Source organism: Cervus canadensis, chromosome 20, assembly GCF_019320065.1.
Source record: "Cervus canadensis isolate Bull #8, Minnesota chromosome 20, ASM1932006v1, whole genome shotgun sequence".
Lineage (NCBI taxonomy): Eukaryota > Metazoa > Chordata > Mammalia > Artiodactyla > Cervidae > Cervus > Cervus canadensis.
The window spans coordinates 55417972-55436208 of record NC_057405.1 but is presented as its reverse complement, the minus strand read 5'-3'; the positions used below and the strand labels follow the sequence as shown (position 1 = coordinate 55436208).

General features: G+C 37.4%; 1 protein-coding gene across 2 annotated transcripts in view; it reads right to left on the bottom strand.

The window, feature by feature from the left end:
• Nucleotides 1–13456: 13456 nt before the first annotated feature.
• The window catches only part of QRSL1 (glutaminyl-tRNA amidotransferase subunit QRSL1), a 28176-nt gene continuing 23395 nt past the window's right edge, over nucleotides 13457–18237 (bottom strand). For both annotated transcript variants that reach the window (XM_043438952.1, XM_043438953.1), the window contains exons 10-11: nucleotides 16091–16296; nucleotides 13457–13886 (exon numbers count right to left, since the gene is read on the bottom strand). In XM_043438952.1, the coding sequence (XP_043294887.1) occupies nucleotides 13669–13886; nucleotides 16091–16296 (424 nt within the window). In that variant the 3' untranslated portion in view covers nucleotides 13457–13668. The remainder of the gene's footprint in view (nucleotides 13887–16090; nucleotides 16297–18237) is intronic.

Here is an 18237-nt window from a genome sequence, read left to right as displayed (position 1 = left end):
CCTTCTTTATGGTCCAACTCTGATATCTGTACATGACTGCTTGAAAAACCATAGCTTTGACTATACGCATCTTTGTCAGCAAAGAGGTGTCTGTGCTTTATAATATGCTATCTAGGTTTGTCGTAGCTTTCCTTCCAAGGAGCAAGCATGTTTTAATTTCATGGCTGCAGTCACCACCCACAGATTTTGGAGAAAATAAACTCTGTCACTGTTCCCACTTTCCCCCCATCTATTTGCCTTGAAATGATGGGACCTGATGCCATGATCTTAGTTTTTTGAATGTTGAGATTTTAGCCAGGTTTTTCACTCTCCTCTTTCACCTTTGTCAAGAGGCTCTTTAGTTCCTCTTCACCTTTCTGCCATAGAGTGGTGTCATCTGCATATCTAAGGTTGTTGATATTTCTCCCAGCAATCTTGATCCCAGCTTGTGATTCATCCAGCCTGACATTTCACATGATGTACTCTGCATATAAGTTAAATAAACAGGATAACAATATACAGCCTTGTCATACTCCTTTTCCAATTTTGAATTAGTCACTTATTCCATGAAAAGTTCTAACTGTTCCTTCTTGACCTGCATACAGGTTTCCCAGGAGACAGGTAAGGTGGTCTGGTATTCCCATCTCTTGAAGAATTTTCCATCATTTATTGTGATACACACAGTCAAAGGCTTTCACATAGTCAATGAAGGAGAAGTAGATGTTTTTCTGGAATTCTCTTGCTTTCCCTATGAGCCAGTGGATACTGGCAATTTGATCTCTGGTTCCACTGCCTTTTCTAAACCTAGCTTTCATATCTGGAAGTTCTCAGTTCACATAGTGCTGAGCCTAGCTTGAAGGATTTTCAGCGTAACGTTATTAGCACGTGAAATGAGCACAGTTGTCCAGTAGTTTGAACATTCTTTGGCATTGCTTTTCTTTGAGATTGGAATGAGAACTGACCTTTTGCAGTCCTGTGGCCATTGCTGAGCTTTCCAAATTTGCTGGCATATTGAGTGCAGCACTTCAACAGCATTATCTTTTAGGGTTTTTAACTAGCTCAGCTGGAATTCATCACTTCCACTAGCTTTGTTTGCAGTAATGCTTCCTAAGGCCCACTTGACTCCACACTTCGGGATGTCTGGCTTTAGGTGAGTGATCACACCATCATGGATATCTGGGTCATTAAGACCTTTCTTGCATAGTTCTTTTGTGTATTCTTGACACCTCTTCTTCATCTCTTCTGCTTCTGTTCTGATCTTGCCATTTCTGTCCTTTGTTGTGTCCATCCTTGCATGAAAAGTTCCCTGATCTCTCCAATTTTCTTGAGGAGCTCTCTAGTGTTTCCCATTCTATTGTTTTCCTGCATTTCTTTGCATTGTTCACTTGAGAAGACTTTATCTCTCCCTGCTATTCTTTGGAACTCTGCATTCAGTTAGGTATATCTTTCCCTTTCTTCTTTGCTTTTTATTTCTCTTCTTTTCTCAGCTATTTGTAAAGCCTCCTCAGACCCACTTTCCCTTCTCACATTTTTTCCCCACTTTGGGATGATTTTGGTCTCTGCCTCCTGTACAATGTTACGAACCTCCGTAGTTCTTCAGGCACTGTCTACCAGATCTGATCCCTTGAATCTATTTGTCACCTCCACTGTATAATCATAAGGGATTTGATTTAGGTCATTCCTGAATGGCTTAGTGGTTTTCCATCCTTTTTTCAACTTAAGCCTGAATTTTGCAATAAGGAGCTCATGATCTGAGCCACAGTCACCTCCAGGTCTTGTTTTTGCTGACTGTATAGATCTTCTGCATCTTCGGCTACAAAGAATGTAATCAGTGTAATTTTGATACTGACCTTTGGTGATTGATGTTCGTGTGTAGAGTCACCTCTTGTGTTGTTGGGAAAGGATGTCTGCTATGACCAGTGTGTTCTGTTGGCAAAACTCTGTTAGCCTTTGCTGTGCTTCATTTTGTATTCCAAGGCCAAACTTGACCTATTACTCCAGGTATCTCTTCACTTCCTACTTTTGCATTCCAGTCCCTATGATGAGAAGAACATCTTTTTTTTTTGGTGTTTGTTAGTTCTAGAAGGTCTTACAGGTCTTCATATAGCTTGTTAATTACAGCTTCTTTGGCATCAGTGGTTGGGCATGGACTTGGATCACTGTGATGTTGAATGGTTTGCCTTGGAAAGGAACAGAGATCATTCTGTCATTTTTGAGATTGCACCCAAGTACTGCACTTTGGGCTGTTTTGTTGACTATAAAGGCTACTCCATTTCTTCTAAGGGATTCTTGCCCACAGTAGTAGATATAATGATTATCTGAACTAAATTTGCCCATTCCCATCCGTTTTAGTTCATGGATTCCTAAGACATTGATGTTCACTCTTGCCATCTCCTGCTTGACCACTTCCAATTTACCTTGATTCATGGACCTAATATTTCTGATTCCTATGCAGTACTATTCCTTGCAGCATCGGACTTTACTTTCACCACCAGACTTAGCCACCACTGAGCAGCGTTTCCTCTTTGGCCCAGCCGCGTCATTCCTTCGGAGCTATTAGTAATTGCCCTCTGCTCTTCCTCAGTAGCATATTAGACACCTTCTGATCTGGAGGACTCATCTTCTGGTGTTATATCTTTTTGCCTTTTCAGATTGTTCATGGGTTTCTTGTGGCAAGAATACTGGAGTGGTTTGCTCTTCCCTCCTCCAGTGGACCACATCTTGTCACAACTCTTCACTCTGACCCATCCGTCTTGGGTGGCCCTGCATGGCATGGCTCAGAGCATCATTGAGTTGTGCAAGCCCCTTTTCCACAACAAGGCTGTGAACCAGGAAGGGCTATATATAAACACTGGACAGTGAAATTAATTATAACTAAATTTTTTTATGCTTCAGCTTGGTTGTCTTGAATTTTAAAACAGCTACTGATAAAAAGAAATTGCTAAGTGTTACATTGTGTTACATGACATAATTTTTTTTTCCCTACCCAGGGATTTTCTAGGATAGTCTTTGACAGATAAGCCTGTTCTGGAATAATTTCTTCAGGCTTTAAGCACATATTGTCAGTACCCAGAAAAACTCACTCTGCCTTTTAAAAGATCTAATTGTCTGAGCTGTCAAACAGCAAAAGTAGAATCAAGACAATTCCATTCCTAGAGGCAAATGAGATATAATTTGTGTTGGAGAACATGAAGTGTAAGTTCAGAAACTGTGAAGACAGAAGTGTTTGGGTGGGTGGGGGAGGCTCCTAAAACATAGTAGGCTCTTCACAGGGGTATTGCAAGAATGTGGCCTGTATGCTGGGACAGTGAGCGCTGGAGACCTTTGTTCTACTCTCTGAAGCGTTCTTCTGTTTAGAGTGTTTCTCATCATCCGGTTCATTTATATTTTTACACTGTGGAATGACTCTAGACTACGTTAGCCCTTTTGCTATAATTCAAAGTACCCCCTTGAAAATAGTCTTCTTTAATTATTAGAAAATTCCACCCGAACATGGACCTACTAAGTGCACTGATATAAAATCCTCATTCCTACCGACCACTTTCTGGGCAGGTTGCCAAATTCTAACTTTCTAGATGAGGGTTTACTGGACTAAAGCCTGAAATTACTGCTGCCAAAGGCAGCATAGCTGCCATAGGCCTTTGGCAGCTCTTATATAAGAAACTAAACTGCGGACAGGGATGGAGGGTAGGGAAAATGCAGTATTTTTATAAATTTAGGCTTTGGCTTTTATAATGAATTATTTGATTTATTTAAAAAGTAGTTAACACATATTGTGCAAAATTCAGTGGTACAAAAGACTCATCAGTGAAAACAAATCTCTTCTCACCCCTGAACCAGAGCAACTAGTTCCCATCTCCAGAGGAAATAAATTCCTTGTGTGCTCCTTTCAGAGACATGCAGGCCGTATTGGATTGAATGTATATACCATGATTATTTAATCATTAAAGAGCATTCATGTTGTTGCCAATCCTTTGCAAATCTGTAATGTGGTTTTCTTTTATCTTTACATCTTTGCTATGTTTGGAATTTTGGAGTAAGAAGTGAAATGGGGATACATTTTTTTCTCTAGATGGCTAGTCCTAACATGCTTTATTGAATAATTCATCTTTCCCATTGATTTGAATAACTTCTTTGTCACATGCAAAATTTTTATAGGTGTTGGAGTAGGTTTTCTAGAACTTCTGTTTGGTTTGTATCAGTCTATTCAAACATTTTAATTGTTACAGACTTGTGTTTTAAGGTCTTATAAGACTGTTCCTCTTATTACTATTTTTCAGGGTTTTCCTGGCCTTTATTACATGTTTATTTTTTCCTAAGGCCTATGAAAAATAATTCCAAATTGGCTCTTTCCCCCCACATTTCAAGTGACTGTCGAGAACTTGGGATATGGATAATGTTATTAATAAGAAACCAAATTAGAAATTTTTTAATTGTTATTAAAATTGAAATAGTTATATGTGGCTAGTGGCTACTGTGTTTCTAGAGAATCTGTATATAGAAAGATGATTTATTTCTGAACAGTAATTTTGTGCCCAACCATGTTATTCAACTCTTCTATTATTTAAAACAATTTTTCATATGATTCCCTTGAGTTTTCCAAGTGTGCAATTAGTATAATCTAAAAGTGAGACTTTTATTGCTTTCCTCCCAATTAATACAACTTCTATGCATTTTGACTTTGAATTTTATAGAAAAACAAACTAAATTTGTACATTGAAAACTTCATGGTATTAATTTATTCAATAGACATTTATCATCTTGCTATTAGATCTTGGAGGATAAAAAATAATTAAGGCATATTCATTTCTTTAAGAATTTATTGTATGGTGGATAGGATAGGAGTATCTCATGGAGAAGTAGCATACAGTAGAGTAAAACTCATAATAGAGATGTGCAAGAGTTTTGAGGTGGACAAAGGCATAGAAGAACCGTGTGTGTGTGTGTGTGTGTGTGTGTGTGTCTGACTGACTGACTGACTGACTGACTGACTGACTGACTTGACTGACTTTTGGAAAGGGGAAGCCTAGCCCAAGTGTTAAAGATTGATTTAAAATTAACCAGATGGGAGTTAGGAGAGGAGATAATGGATTTCAGACTACGGAGATAGTTACTTATCTATAAAGTAAATATTGTTTCTTTTGGCTTGTTAAAAGTGTTTACTCTTCAGATATGGTTATAGGCATTTGATCAAATGTTTATACAACATATTGATCAGGCATATTTTGAAACTACACTTGTGTCTGCAAAGTGTGAGGGTTTTTATAAAAATAGTGCATGGTAAAAATGTATTATTTCAGTTAATGTTTAAGTTAAGCCTGCCTATAAAGATGGCAATACAGTTTCGCTGGTGGAATACTACAGTTAAGTTTAATTCCAAAGTTAGTTTTATAGTAGTCCTAGTTTCTTTGCTAATAATTAATTCATATTGGCAGTTCATTAAACCTGAAAATGTAAAATCCTTTCCTAATTGAAGTGCTCTTATACCAAGAAGTTTTATGTTCCCTACAGAGCCAAAGGGATAAACTTAAATTTCCTTTAAGTTTAGCACTTAAACTCTCAGCTTAGATTTGTTCCTCTAGAAACACTGAAATTCTAATTAATCATCACCTAGGAAACAACACAAAACCCCCCAAACCAGTGTGTATCGAAACTCCTCAACGCATAGCTCAATGCTACTCCCTTTTCTTTTCCTAATGTTATCTGGGTTATGATCATAAAAGCTCTAGATCAAGGCAGCAACATGCAAAATGATCAATTTATCAAAGCATATATACACCTATTTTGTTTATGTCGATTGTTCATAGCTTATCTCAATTTACATTTTGCTGAGACCTCAGTGTTCAGTGTTTTGGGAGAATGGGCACAATATGCATATCAAGGGTTTTGTAAACGTCCATTAAATTGAGCAAAATAAAATGTTCACTAATAAAGCATAAAAGGCCATGTAGCAGATTAAAAATGGTAAATATGTATCAAATTGGGTGAATGTATTCCTTTATAGTGATCTTTCTGGGATGTATTGAAAGTTTTGCCCTACTCTGAACACTGGGATTTTTTTTTCCTCTGTAAAATTTTACCTATTCAATCAATTACATAAATTTTTCTTTTACTTTTTATGGAAATGCTAGTTTCCCAGGCATTTCACTTTTGGACACGGGAGCACTTCTGGAACACTCAAGTCCTGTATCCAGGTGGTGAGCTTACCCTAAAATGTCGTTGCAGTTATGCATTTGAGAAGAGTGATTGAGGACCTGTGTGTGAAAGCACTTCAGAACCAGCTGCTTCATGCTCTGCCTGAAAGCCATACGTGACCTTCCACACAAGAAGGCAGACCCAGAGTTAAGAGGAGGAGGATAGTAATCAGTATACTGGTTGGGTTAGGCTGAGATTCTTCATTAACATTCTCCCCTAAATTTAATGGCTTCAAACAACAAATTTTTTTACCTTTAAAAGAAAGCTCTGCCCACCTTAGCCACTCATGGACTCAGGCTGATTGAGCAGCCACCAGTTTGAAATTTCTTGTTGTTCAGTCACTAAGACGTGTCCAACTCTTTGTGACCCTAGGGACTGCAGCATGCCAGCTTTCCTTGTCCTTCACTATCTCTTGGAGTTTTCTCAAATTCACGTCCATTCAGTCAGTGATGCCCTCCAACCAAACCACATTTTGCACATTGCTGGAGATAAAAGAGAACTCTGGAGAGTACCAGCCAACCCAGCAAACTCAACTCAGACACACGAGGTGTTCACTCACTGCATTGGCTGGAACCAGGCACTTGATCACACCTAGAGGGTCTAAGAGAGGAGAGAACTGGAAACAACACTAATGGTGACCTCAATTGTATTGAAAATGTGTTGAAAGAGGAGTTTTGACAAGAGCAGAGATGACCTCAGCAGAAATGGGAACAATGTGAACAGTGCTGGCTCACAGTGTTGGCTGCTCACACTTCTCTTCCCTAAAACTGTTTTCCAATTAAATTCAACTCAATAAACATTTAGTAAAAGGCTTAGAGTGCGTTTATATAAAGGTGAGCTGAGACAAAACTATAGGTAATGCTATTCTTTTGGATGTTACACTCAGGCTACTTTGGTGGCCACCTTAAGAAAAACTAACAAAGCTTTGACAATGAGCCCAAATCAGATCCAACTATATATAAGCTTTTAGACTATAAGAGTGGTATAGACAGGTACTGAGTTAATTTTTTTTTAACTTGATCTAACTTGATCTCTTCTTCATACCATCGATTAAAATATATTACAGGTACATTAGACATACGACACCACGGGCAAAAGCCAGAAAGCAAAAATAGATACATTAGTTTTCATCAGAATAAAAAGAAAATCTTACTGCTTTTAAGAAAACTATCAAAAATATGAAAAGACAATTCGCAGGAGGAAATATTTGCAAATCACATATCTGAAAAAGACTTGTATCCAAAATATATATTTTAAAAAACCTCTTAAACACAACAATAAAAAAAAAACAATTTTAAAATGAACCTTTAAGGATTTAAATACACATTTCTCCACCCACCTATATGTATATATATAAAATTGTCCAGTCTACACATGGAAGGATACTCAATGTCATTAGTCATTAGAGAAATGCAAATTGAAACTACAGTGGGATTCCACTTCATCTGACTGAACAACAGGGTGCAAAATGGTGGCTGCTCTATCGGCCTGAGTCCCTATAATAATAATTTAAAAAAAAAAGACAATAACAAGGGTTAGCAAGAATGTGGAGAAATTGAAACCCTCATATATTGCTGGTAGGAATGTAAAACAGTGCAGCCACTTTGGAAATGTTTAACAGTTTTTCAAAAGGTCAAACAGTGTTACCAGATGACCCACCAATTTCACACCTAGATATATATTCAAGCAAAACAGAAACACATTGTACATGAGTATGTACACTTGTACATTCATGTTCATAGCAGTATTATTCATTCGCAAAGTGGAAACAATCCAAATGTCCATCAGCTGATGAATAAATTAACAACAAGCAATATACTTACACATTGGAATATTATTCAGTCATAAAAACAATGAGATATTGACATATGCTTCAATATGGATGAATCTTGAAAACACTGTGCTAAGTGAAAGAAGCTAGACACGAAAGGTCACATAGTGTATGACTGCATTTGTATGTCATGTCCAGAAGAGGCAAATCCACAAAGACAGAAAGTAAATTTGTGGTTGCCAAGGGCTGGGAGTAGAGTGGAATGGGGAGTGACTGCTAATGGCCATGGGGCTTCTTTATGGGATGATAAAAACATTTTGGAATCTCATGGTAATAGTTACACAACTGTGTGAAGTATGACATCAATTTTATTCATATATATATACATACACGTGTAAGTTTTTTATGTATACATACGTCTAGATGGTGAGAGAGTGATTTTGTATGTGTGCCTTTCTGTTGTCTCCTGCCAGAGCACAAGCATTACCTTCGTAACCCGAAAAAATAAAATCTTTTAAAAATCAATTCAAATCAAATTTAAAAATTGAGATCTTGCATCTCCTGGTACAACCTTTCAGGTGACCCAGTGCAGATTACATTCATATGAAATTGTAGAATAAGCAAAACTAAATTGTTTTTGGGAAAAAAAAATCAGAGGAATAGTTTCCTCTCGAGGGGTGGGAGCAGGGATTAACCAGGAGAGGACATGAGGAAATTTTCTGGGGGGACAGAACTTATCGTAACGGTCCATGTGTTGATAGCTGGGTTACACAGGTGAATGCATTTGTCAAAACTCAGGGAATGTACACTTAAGATTTGTGAATTTCATTGTACTTAAGTTTTACTTTAAAAAACCCATAAACAAACAAACAAAAACCCATAAACAAATATTGAACTAAAGTAAGTGACAGATATGCTTAGGTATTTGGGGTAAAGTGTACATTGAGATATGTATTTTAAAAATAAAGCAGATTAAAGGATGAATACAGATATTAGATGAATAGATATGTGATAAAATACAGTAAAATGTCAGTAGTAGAATATAGGTGGTGGGTATGTGAGTGTTCAGTGCTTTATATTTGAAATTTTTCATAATAAAACATTAGGGAAGAAGGGGTAGACTTCATTCTCTGTCCTTCTGATTCCCCAAGCTCCATTTTTCTCACCTGCCTTTTTGCCTACTACCTGTTAGGTATTTCTCCTTGATTGTGGAATACATCTTCAGCCCCTACAAATCATTCCTGGTTTTCCTGTTTTTATTAAGGTTAACATCATTTTTCTAGTTGGGAGCACTTCTCAGTATGAAAGTCATATTTCTTTCCCTCCTTTCTCCCATACCCTTAAATCCAATTAAGCTCCAAATTCTTCTGATTTTCACTTTATCTCTTTTCTTTCCCACTAACACTACCTTAATTCTGCACCAGTTACACCTGCATCCTGGTAGCTATTTCCATGGAGAACTACAGTAGGATAAAGAAGAAAATAATTTACATGTAATTAGATGCTCCATCTCTTTTGACATGTTCGTGATAGAATGGTTCTAACAGTATACTGTATTGGAATTTACCTGGTTATTATAAGCCTTAAAACTTTTAATTTCAGCCTCACAAACACTCTTGTCATAGAAAACAGAATTCTACACTATGATTGGCCTCTGAAGACAACTGGTCCTGCTATATGAACTCTGCAGAAGTTGTCCATTTTCATCTTGGCAGATACCTGACACCAGTCCTATTACACTATTCCGCGGGTCTATTTTGCGACTAATTTCACCAAGAAATGAAGTTACTTATCAACAGATGCCCCAGGGGTGCTTCATTAACTGTCCTCATCACCACCCAATGGCTAGACTAGCTATCTATAGGGAATAGCAACCCTAAACTTTTCTATGTTAAAATGATTGTAGATAAGATTAATATTTCAGGGTCTCAACCATCTATGTATGTATATGTGGGACTGGAACTGAGTTTTAAGAGGAAGAGCTTGGCTCTGTCAAAAAGTGTTTCCCCCTCTCACTTGGTTGGCAAGGCAAAAGGGCCTTTTAAAAAACCTTCAGGTCTTTGAACCCAGCCTTAGTCAATTCTTTATCAAAGGCTCATGGAAGTCGCTTGAGAAACACACAGTTCATCGTTTCTTCCAGATGTTTTCAACTTTATCCTCAGTGGAAGCCAGATCACCAGAGCCATTTAGCTGGTCTCTAGCATAAGTTTTTAGTAAATTGCAGCTTGGCCATATTAGTTTAATTTGTATTTGTAGCATATATGGGAAAATGGTAATTTCATGACTGTATGCATTTATTTATAGTTCCAAACTTTTGAGTACTTAAGTCATGCTACGGTAGGTGCTTTAAGGGTTATTATTTAAATTTAATCCTCCCAACCATCCCTTGGAATAAATATTATCTCCATTTCACAGGTCAAGATACTGAAGCTCAGACAGGTTACATAACTCGCAAATGGCAGTAATAGGACTCAAACCCAGGTTTATCTATTTTTAAATCTGGTGGACTTTCCCACTAGAAAAGCAACAGGAAAATTTCACACTGTATCACACTATATAGCCTTAAGCATCTGTATAAATACCCTGATGAACATCGTAATTTTTACTTATTCCTGGTTTTAACCTTTTCCCCTATTTTTTAATCAATTCAGTGATTTCCTCAACTATTTACTTTTATAGCATTTTAATAATACATTTTTAATAAAGTGCCTAGAATCCTTTTGGATTTATATTCCACTGTGGTATAAAGAAAAAGAAATAAAAAGTCCCTCTGAAATCCTGTGATTTTATTTAATGTTCGCTGGGGTTTTCTGGTGTTATTTGCTTTTATTAAACTTTCAGGTTTTTGCTCTGGTGTACACATGGCTTAAGTTATGAAATAACCGAGGCAAGCCTTCTACTTTAAACTGTCCTCTGGCGCTTCCAAGTCCAATGAGTAAATTTTACCTGAGGCTTGCACAGGCAACACATTTAGCCGTGGTATAATCAGATATTTGAGTAAAGGGTGGGAGAGTAAAAGTAGTTAATAAATGAAAGTTCGTACCAGAAACCATTCATATTGTGACTGTTTCATTACTTTGGTCCCTTACTTTGACTGGAACAGGGTGTGACAGTTTACAGAATTCTCGAGGTCTACTTACTGGTGCCCTGAAGCCAGATCTCATCACTGTTCTTCAGATTCTGTTCTAAAATCCTAAAGATATTTCTTGTCTGCTACAGAAGGTGCCTGGCAGGCTACAGTCTATGGGGTCGCAGAGAGTCGGACATGACTTAGTGACTAAACAACATAGAAGGTGCAGGTGTTTTCCTTAGGAATCACCGTTCCCTGTCTTAAGTTCCTCTTTTGTACCATGCTGTCTTTTCTGTCTGTCCACAGTCCTTTGTTCCTGACAACCTGGTGTCATACGGCCAATCAAATTCTGCCTCTCTAGTTTCAAGTGATTTTCTTGATAATGATAGGTGGGGGCCAACACGGATTGGGCTCTGTGTGGTGTCAGGTGCCAAGTTTCGCGAATGCATCACCTTTTTTCACTCTAGCAACCCTTCTGCTGTTAAATCTGTCTTTTGCTCTGTTGCGCTGTCTTATCAAGGCACTCATCTCACACTTGCAGTCACCTTCACCTTTCTGACGTGTCTGCTCTGACAGCCCTGTTGCTCATAGTTTCAGGGTTTAATTAGCTGAGACACAGAAACCATTTTCCATTTTAAATTCTCAGGCAGTGATTTGGCAAAATGAGATCTACCAGATTTAGAGTAATGATGGAAAAGAAAGAACAGATTAGATATCATTTCACGCTAGTTGGGTGTTATTATGTGAAAACGATGTAAATGTTTCACTTCCTTATTTCCAGTTCAAGTTGTTAGTGCAACTCAAGTAGAGACATAGGAATAAGAGAAATTACATACTCTTTGAAAATCTTTTTATTTCAAATTATACACACATAAAATAAGACTGGGATAAAGATTTATTTGCTTGCCATTTGCATCATACTCTCTCCCCCAACTAAGGGTTTTCTCTTGTTACAAAATAAAGCAATTCTCTGTCATGAATTTCTTCCTTTCAGAGATTCACAGTCAAAATCTTTCAGAATACTAGTGCATTGAGCACAGAAAACTTTTATGTAGTTTATCAGATCGAACATTTGCTAGTGAAAGGATCCCAGGGAGAAAGAAAACTATTAATGAAATGTACCAGGCAGTTTAAACTCCCATTACACTGTGTTTCAGTAGTTCTGAGAAGGTTGTGCCGCTTATGTTTTTACTTCATGTCTTTTATATTTAGAAAATATTTTTTTCTTACCAAAGTGAATCTATTAAATAATAATTCAGCTCCCTACTTAAACTTATCAACAATAAATGTCAAATTAGAATTCATGATAAACATGAGATGACAACTGTGTTCTGGCAAAGACAAATCCAACGATGAAAACTTATAAGGGATCAAACCCAGGTGTCATGCATTGCAGGCAGATTCTTTACCATCTGAACTACCAAGGAAGCCCTTTACAGTAGGTAAATGAATGCTTTTCATTAGATCTTTTTTTTTTTTTTCCAAATTCTGAATACATATTCCCATTCTTATTTCTTTGTGCTAAAGGTGCCTAAAGGGAGAGCACTTGTAAGGAAAGTCAGGAGGGTAAGAAAACCGTAAGGAATAGAGAATCTGGGGTAAGGAAGGAGGCCCATGGGCCTCTTCTCTGCATGGGCCCATGCAGCCCCACCAAGTTACTACAAGTTTTTCATACTGGATCTTACTTGTGTATTGAAACTTTCTCACTAAGCCATGTTCCAGTAGCTACAAATTTTCAAGTTCAGTTCAGTTTGTTAGGTCACAGCAAATGTCTGACACCACTGAGCTAGTTTGTGACTGGTAACTAGGAGAATGAACTCAGTGTAACTAGGAGTTAGTCTGAGCTCCTTGGCATGGGGCTCTGGAATAGTAGAAGTAACATTTTAACTTTCAGCAGGAGAGGAGAAAAGTTCTCATTGCAGGTCTATTCTTAGAGAAGAGGAGTGTGCCCACATGGGCTCTCCCCAGAGAGAGGCACACCCCTGTCTGGGCCAGCAAGTTCCACTTCCTCCTGTGTTAGAGCTTCTCTTCCACCTGCTCTGCTCAGACCTAGAGGTGGATGTTCCCATTTTATGCTTTTTGTGCATTTTTAACCTCTTTTGCAGCGGCCTCTACCACGTGTTGAAATGCCTGTCAGCTGGGCTGTCCAGGCTATCTCTGGAAGTACCATTTACTATTCATGTTTGTGCTTTGGTTACAAAGACATACAAGTCTTGACAGGTTTACCCCTAAGCTTACTTGCACTGTAAGCAATGTTCTTTTTAATGAATTTAGAAGGCATCATTTTTAAGCAACATTTATCTCGTATTATAATAGAAATCCTCTCTGCGACCCCGTGGACTGTAGCACGCAGGCTCCTCTGCCTATGGAGTTCTCCAGGCAAGAATACTGGAGTGGGTTGCCATGATCTCCTCCAGGGAATCTTTCCGACCTAGGGATTGAACCCAGGTCTCTTGTAGTTTGGTTTATACTGAGTGGATGCTAAATAAATGCTGACAGATTATTTATAATTAATTAACTATATCACAAGAATTTTAAAAAACGACTCCAAGGAATGACTATGTTGACAATGAACCAAATTTCAAGAACACCTGACTTCTCTAGAATGTAAAAACCTTTAAAAGTCATTATAATGTGCACAACATAGTTATCACTATTTTAGAGAAACAGAAGCTAACTTTTCATTTTCAAAGATTGATGAGCAATCATCCATTAGCTCTTGAAGTTGAATAACAGGAAACTGGACTTGTTTTTCAAACCATTTGGCAACTGTAAGAAGCTGCTGGTCACAAAATGCACGTCCAATAAACTGTAGTCCTATTGGCAACCCTTGGCTTGAGAGGGCCACAGGGACACTCACTGCTGGCAATCCTGAGGAAAGGAAAGAGACGCATTAAATGTTGACCAATTCTCCACCCTAAGACACAGAGACCTCTTCCACTTTCCAGTGCCAATAGGTACAAGACAGGATAAGGGTTTAAAAAAAAAAAAAAAATCACAAAAATTATGACATGTATGTTTTTGTATCTTCCTTTGTTCATTTAATATATCTAGGAAATCACTGTATATCTGTTCAGAGACTGTTTTCATTCCTTTTTAATAGTTGCATAGTATTCTACCATGTGGTTTTACCATAATTTATTCAACCATTCTTCTGTGGTTGGGGGGTTTTGATTGTTTTTAGTATTTAGTGATTTCACGCCATGTTCCAGTGAATTACCTTGTATATTTTTTCAGTATTCTTGAAAGTTTCTCAGATGAAGAGGAATTGCTTCATCAAAAGATAAATGTATATATTAATTAGAAACTGCCAAATTCCCCTCCAAAAAAGTTGTACCTTTTGAACTTCTATCAGCAAAATGAGAGTTTTCCTACAGCCTCACCTATGGAGTGTGTTGCTGAGCTTCTTAGTGTTTTGTCAATTTGTTAGGTGAGAAATAGTAGCTCAGGATAGTTTTAATTTCAGTTTTGGGGTATCTTGTTATGCCATAAAACAAGGAAGTTTTAAAAAATTAATGGGGGCTAGTTTAAGGGTTACATACAACTTGGAGAGGTTCCTGTTAGTTAAATTTGAGCATCAAAAATAATGAGAATTACTTATAATACACTGAATTTTTTAAAAAAGGAAAGCTGTTCTATAGAGAAGACTGCTAGCTAAGATATGGAGAAGGAATGATAGAAAAGTTGGCACTTTGTAACTCTCTAACTAATACTTAATTCAGGCAAGGGTCATCAATAGATGCTAAAAGTGGGTTCACGTTTATTGGGAAATATGGTCTCAACATATCATATCACTAATTGCTTACAACTGACAAAAGGAAAATGTGCCTTCATAAGGAAAACATCTGGTAGTTACTTCCTTAACCAAAGGATTCACTTAGTTTCCACAGTGGTACGAACCGATATTAACTGTTTCTTGACATTTCATACTATGTATACAGTATTTGTGCCAAAAATGTTTAAGTCAACCCAATCATGAGGAAGCAATCTGACAAATTCAGATTATGGATGGGATATCCTACAGGTCAAGTGGACAGGACTCCTCAAAAAAGTCAGTGTCATTTAAAAAATTTAAAAGGTGGAGAATTTCTTATCAGTAACTATGAAGGCTAGAAGAAATTAGCAGGACATTCTGTAAATGCTAAAGAAAAGAACTGTCAAACCAGAATCATGTATCCAGCAAAAATAAACTATAAAAATGAGAGGAAGATCGAGACATTCTCAGGAGAAAGCTAAGAGAACTGGTTGCTAGCAGATGCACCCTAAAAGAATGGCAAACTCTTCTCCAAAATATGATATGATAAACAAAGAATCTTGATGGATCAGGGAGAAATAAACACAGTAAACAAAAGTATACAGATAAATACAACAGACTTTTCCCTCTGCTCCTGAGTTTCCTACATTGTGTTTGATGATTGAAATAAAAATCGTAACAATCTGATGTTCTTAATAAAAGAACATAGAGGCCTGGGGGATTGTTCTAGACTCTAGTAAGAGATATCATAAACAAATATATGCAGGAAAAACATCCTATAAAAGGCATTTTTGGTACAATTGAGAAAACTTAAATATGAACTGTATTTGGATATTATTGTATTTGTGTTAGCCTTCTTAGGTATGATGATGGATATCTTTATTCCAGATGATTCATGCTACAAGTATTTAGGGGTAAAGTAACATGATGTTGAAACTTTCAAATTAACCAAGTAAAAGCTGTGTATGTGTGTGTGTCTGTCTCGGGGTAAAGGGAGAGAGGGAGGAAAAAGCAAATGAAGCAAAATGTGAACAAGGATGAACCCAGGCAAAGGACATAATGGGTATTCATTTTATGACTTTTTAAAATCTTTCTGTAGGTCTGAAAATTAATGTGTGTGTGTGTGGTGAGTGCAAGTATGTGTATGCCCATAAATGCACACATGCACACACACCCACATGAACACACACACACACTCCTAAGTATCCCAGAAGGACAAGCTATTGTGTTTAGGGAACAATCTAGCTAGAACCTAAGTCGAGGACAGGATTGTCTACCTAAAAATCTGGAGAAAACCAGAATGTTCTCAAGGGATCCTCACCTGCCATATTGACAGCCTGTGTAAAGATGTCACCTTGGGCACTGCGCGTCCTGTTGTCTTCCTTGATGAATTCTGTGTAGGGCACTGCCTCACTCAAGGTCGTGGGAGTTAGCAGCACATCCACTCCAGAGTTAAAAACATTCACAAAATCATTAGCAATGAGCCGTCTCACTTTCTGTGCTTTGACAAAATAATTCTCATAATTTCTGTGGAAAAAAAAATAGTTGACATTTTAAGGGCTTTTTATTTCTTTCAATGAATTCTCATGCATAAGACTTGTTAAAGAATCACTGGATTCTTGGCCTGTAGGAGTGGGTACCACTAAGATTCCCAACACATAAAAATCAATTTTGTTCAACCATGCTGTTATTCTAAAAGTAGATACAATTCTGCACATATAATCACAAATTATTAACACTTCCAGGGACATCATTAAACCAGAACATTCATTTTCAGGTGAGGAAAATCAAGGGTATGGCAACTAAATGACTTTCCAGAGGCTGCAAAGATTAGCGGTGGCAGAGGAAGGACTAGAATTTAGATCTCTGGAGGTGCATTCCAATCCTCTTTCTATTATAATGTCCTATTTCACCTATAGTTATAATTATTATAAGAGTTCTGAAGTTTCGGAGAATTCTAACACTAGAAAACAGGCTCTGGAACCAGTACCTGAGGAAAACATGCAGTGTTTGCAATTTTGTATTTTATAGACAGGAGTAGCCCAGAAATGGAAATGTGAAACTCCTAGAAAGATGCTTCAGGCTGCCTACTGAATGGGAGAAGATATTTGCAAATGATATACCTGATAAGGTGTTAATATACAAAATATGCAAACAACTCACATAACTCAATATAAAAAACACAACCAACCAATCAAAAAAATGGGCAGAAGACCAGAACAGACGTTTTTCCAAAGAAGACATATGGATGGCCAACAAGTACATGAAAAGATGCTCACCATCACTAATCATCAGAGAAATGCAATTAAAAACCACCATGAGATATCACCTCACACATTTCAGAATGGCTATTATCAAAGACAACAAATAACAAGTATTCTCAAGGATGTAGAGAAAGGGGAACCTTCATGCATGGCTGGTGGGAACATAAAGTGGTGCAGCCTCTATAGAAAACAGTATGGAGATTCCTCAAAGAACTAAAAACAGAACGACCACACCATGCAGCAGTTCCACTCCTGGGTATTTATCCAAAGAAAACAAACACATTCGAAAAGATATATGCATCCCTATGTTCACTGCAGCATTGTTTACAATATCCAGATATGGAAACCACTTAAATGTCCACCAATAGATGAACGGATAAAGATGTAGTATATATACACAGTGGAATATTAGCCATAAAGAAGAATGAGATTTTGCTCCGTGGGACAACATGAATAGATCTAGAGGCTATTATGCCAAGTGAAGTTAAGTGAGAGAAAAATATTGCCAAGTGAAGTTAAGTGAGAGAAAAATATTGTATGATTTCACTTATCTGTGGAATCCAAAAACAAAACAAATGAACAAACATAACTAAACAGAAACCACAGATAAACAGGTGGTTGCCAGAGGGGGAGGGTGGTGAGAGGGAAGGAGAGAAACAGGTAAAGGAGACTGAGTTACAAACTTTCAGGTATGAAAGGTACAGTGTGGGGGATATGGTCAGTAATTATGTCATATCTTTATACGGTGACAGATGACATCTAGACTTATCATGGTGATTGTTCTGAAATGCACAGAAATGGCAAATCACGATGGTGTGCACCAGGAACTGACCTAGGGTGCTGTAGGTCAATTATACTTCAAAAACAAACTCATACATAAAGTGATCAGATTTGTTGTTATCAGACGTAGGAGGTAGGGGAAGGGGGAATAGGGTGAAGATGGTCAAAAGGCAGAAACTTCTGGTTATGAATAAGTACCAGGGATGTAATGTAGAACATGATAAATATAATTAACACTGCCATATGTTATACATGAATGCTGTCAAGAGCAAATCCTAAGGGTTCTCATTGTAAGAAAATGTTTTTTTCCTATTTCTTTAATGTTGTATCTATATGAGATGATGGATGTTCCCTAAACTTATTGTGGTAATAAAAAGTAATAAAGGATATGGTTACTCCCCACACTCTCCCTCTCCAAAAGAAA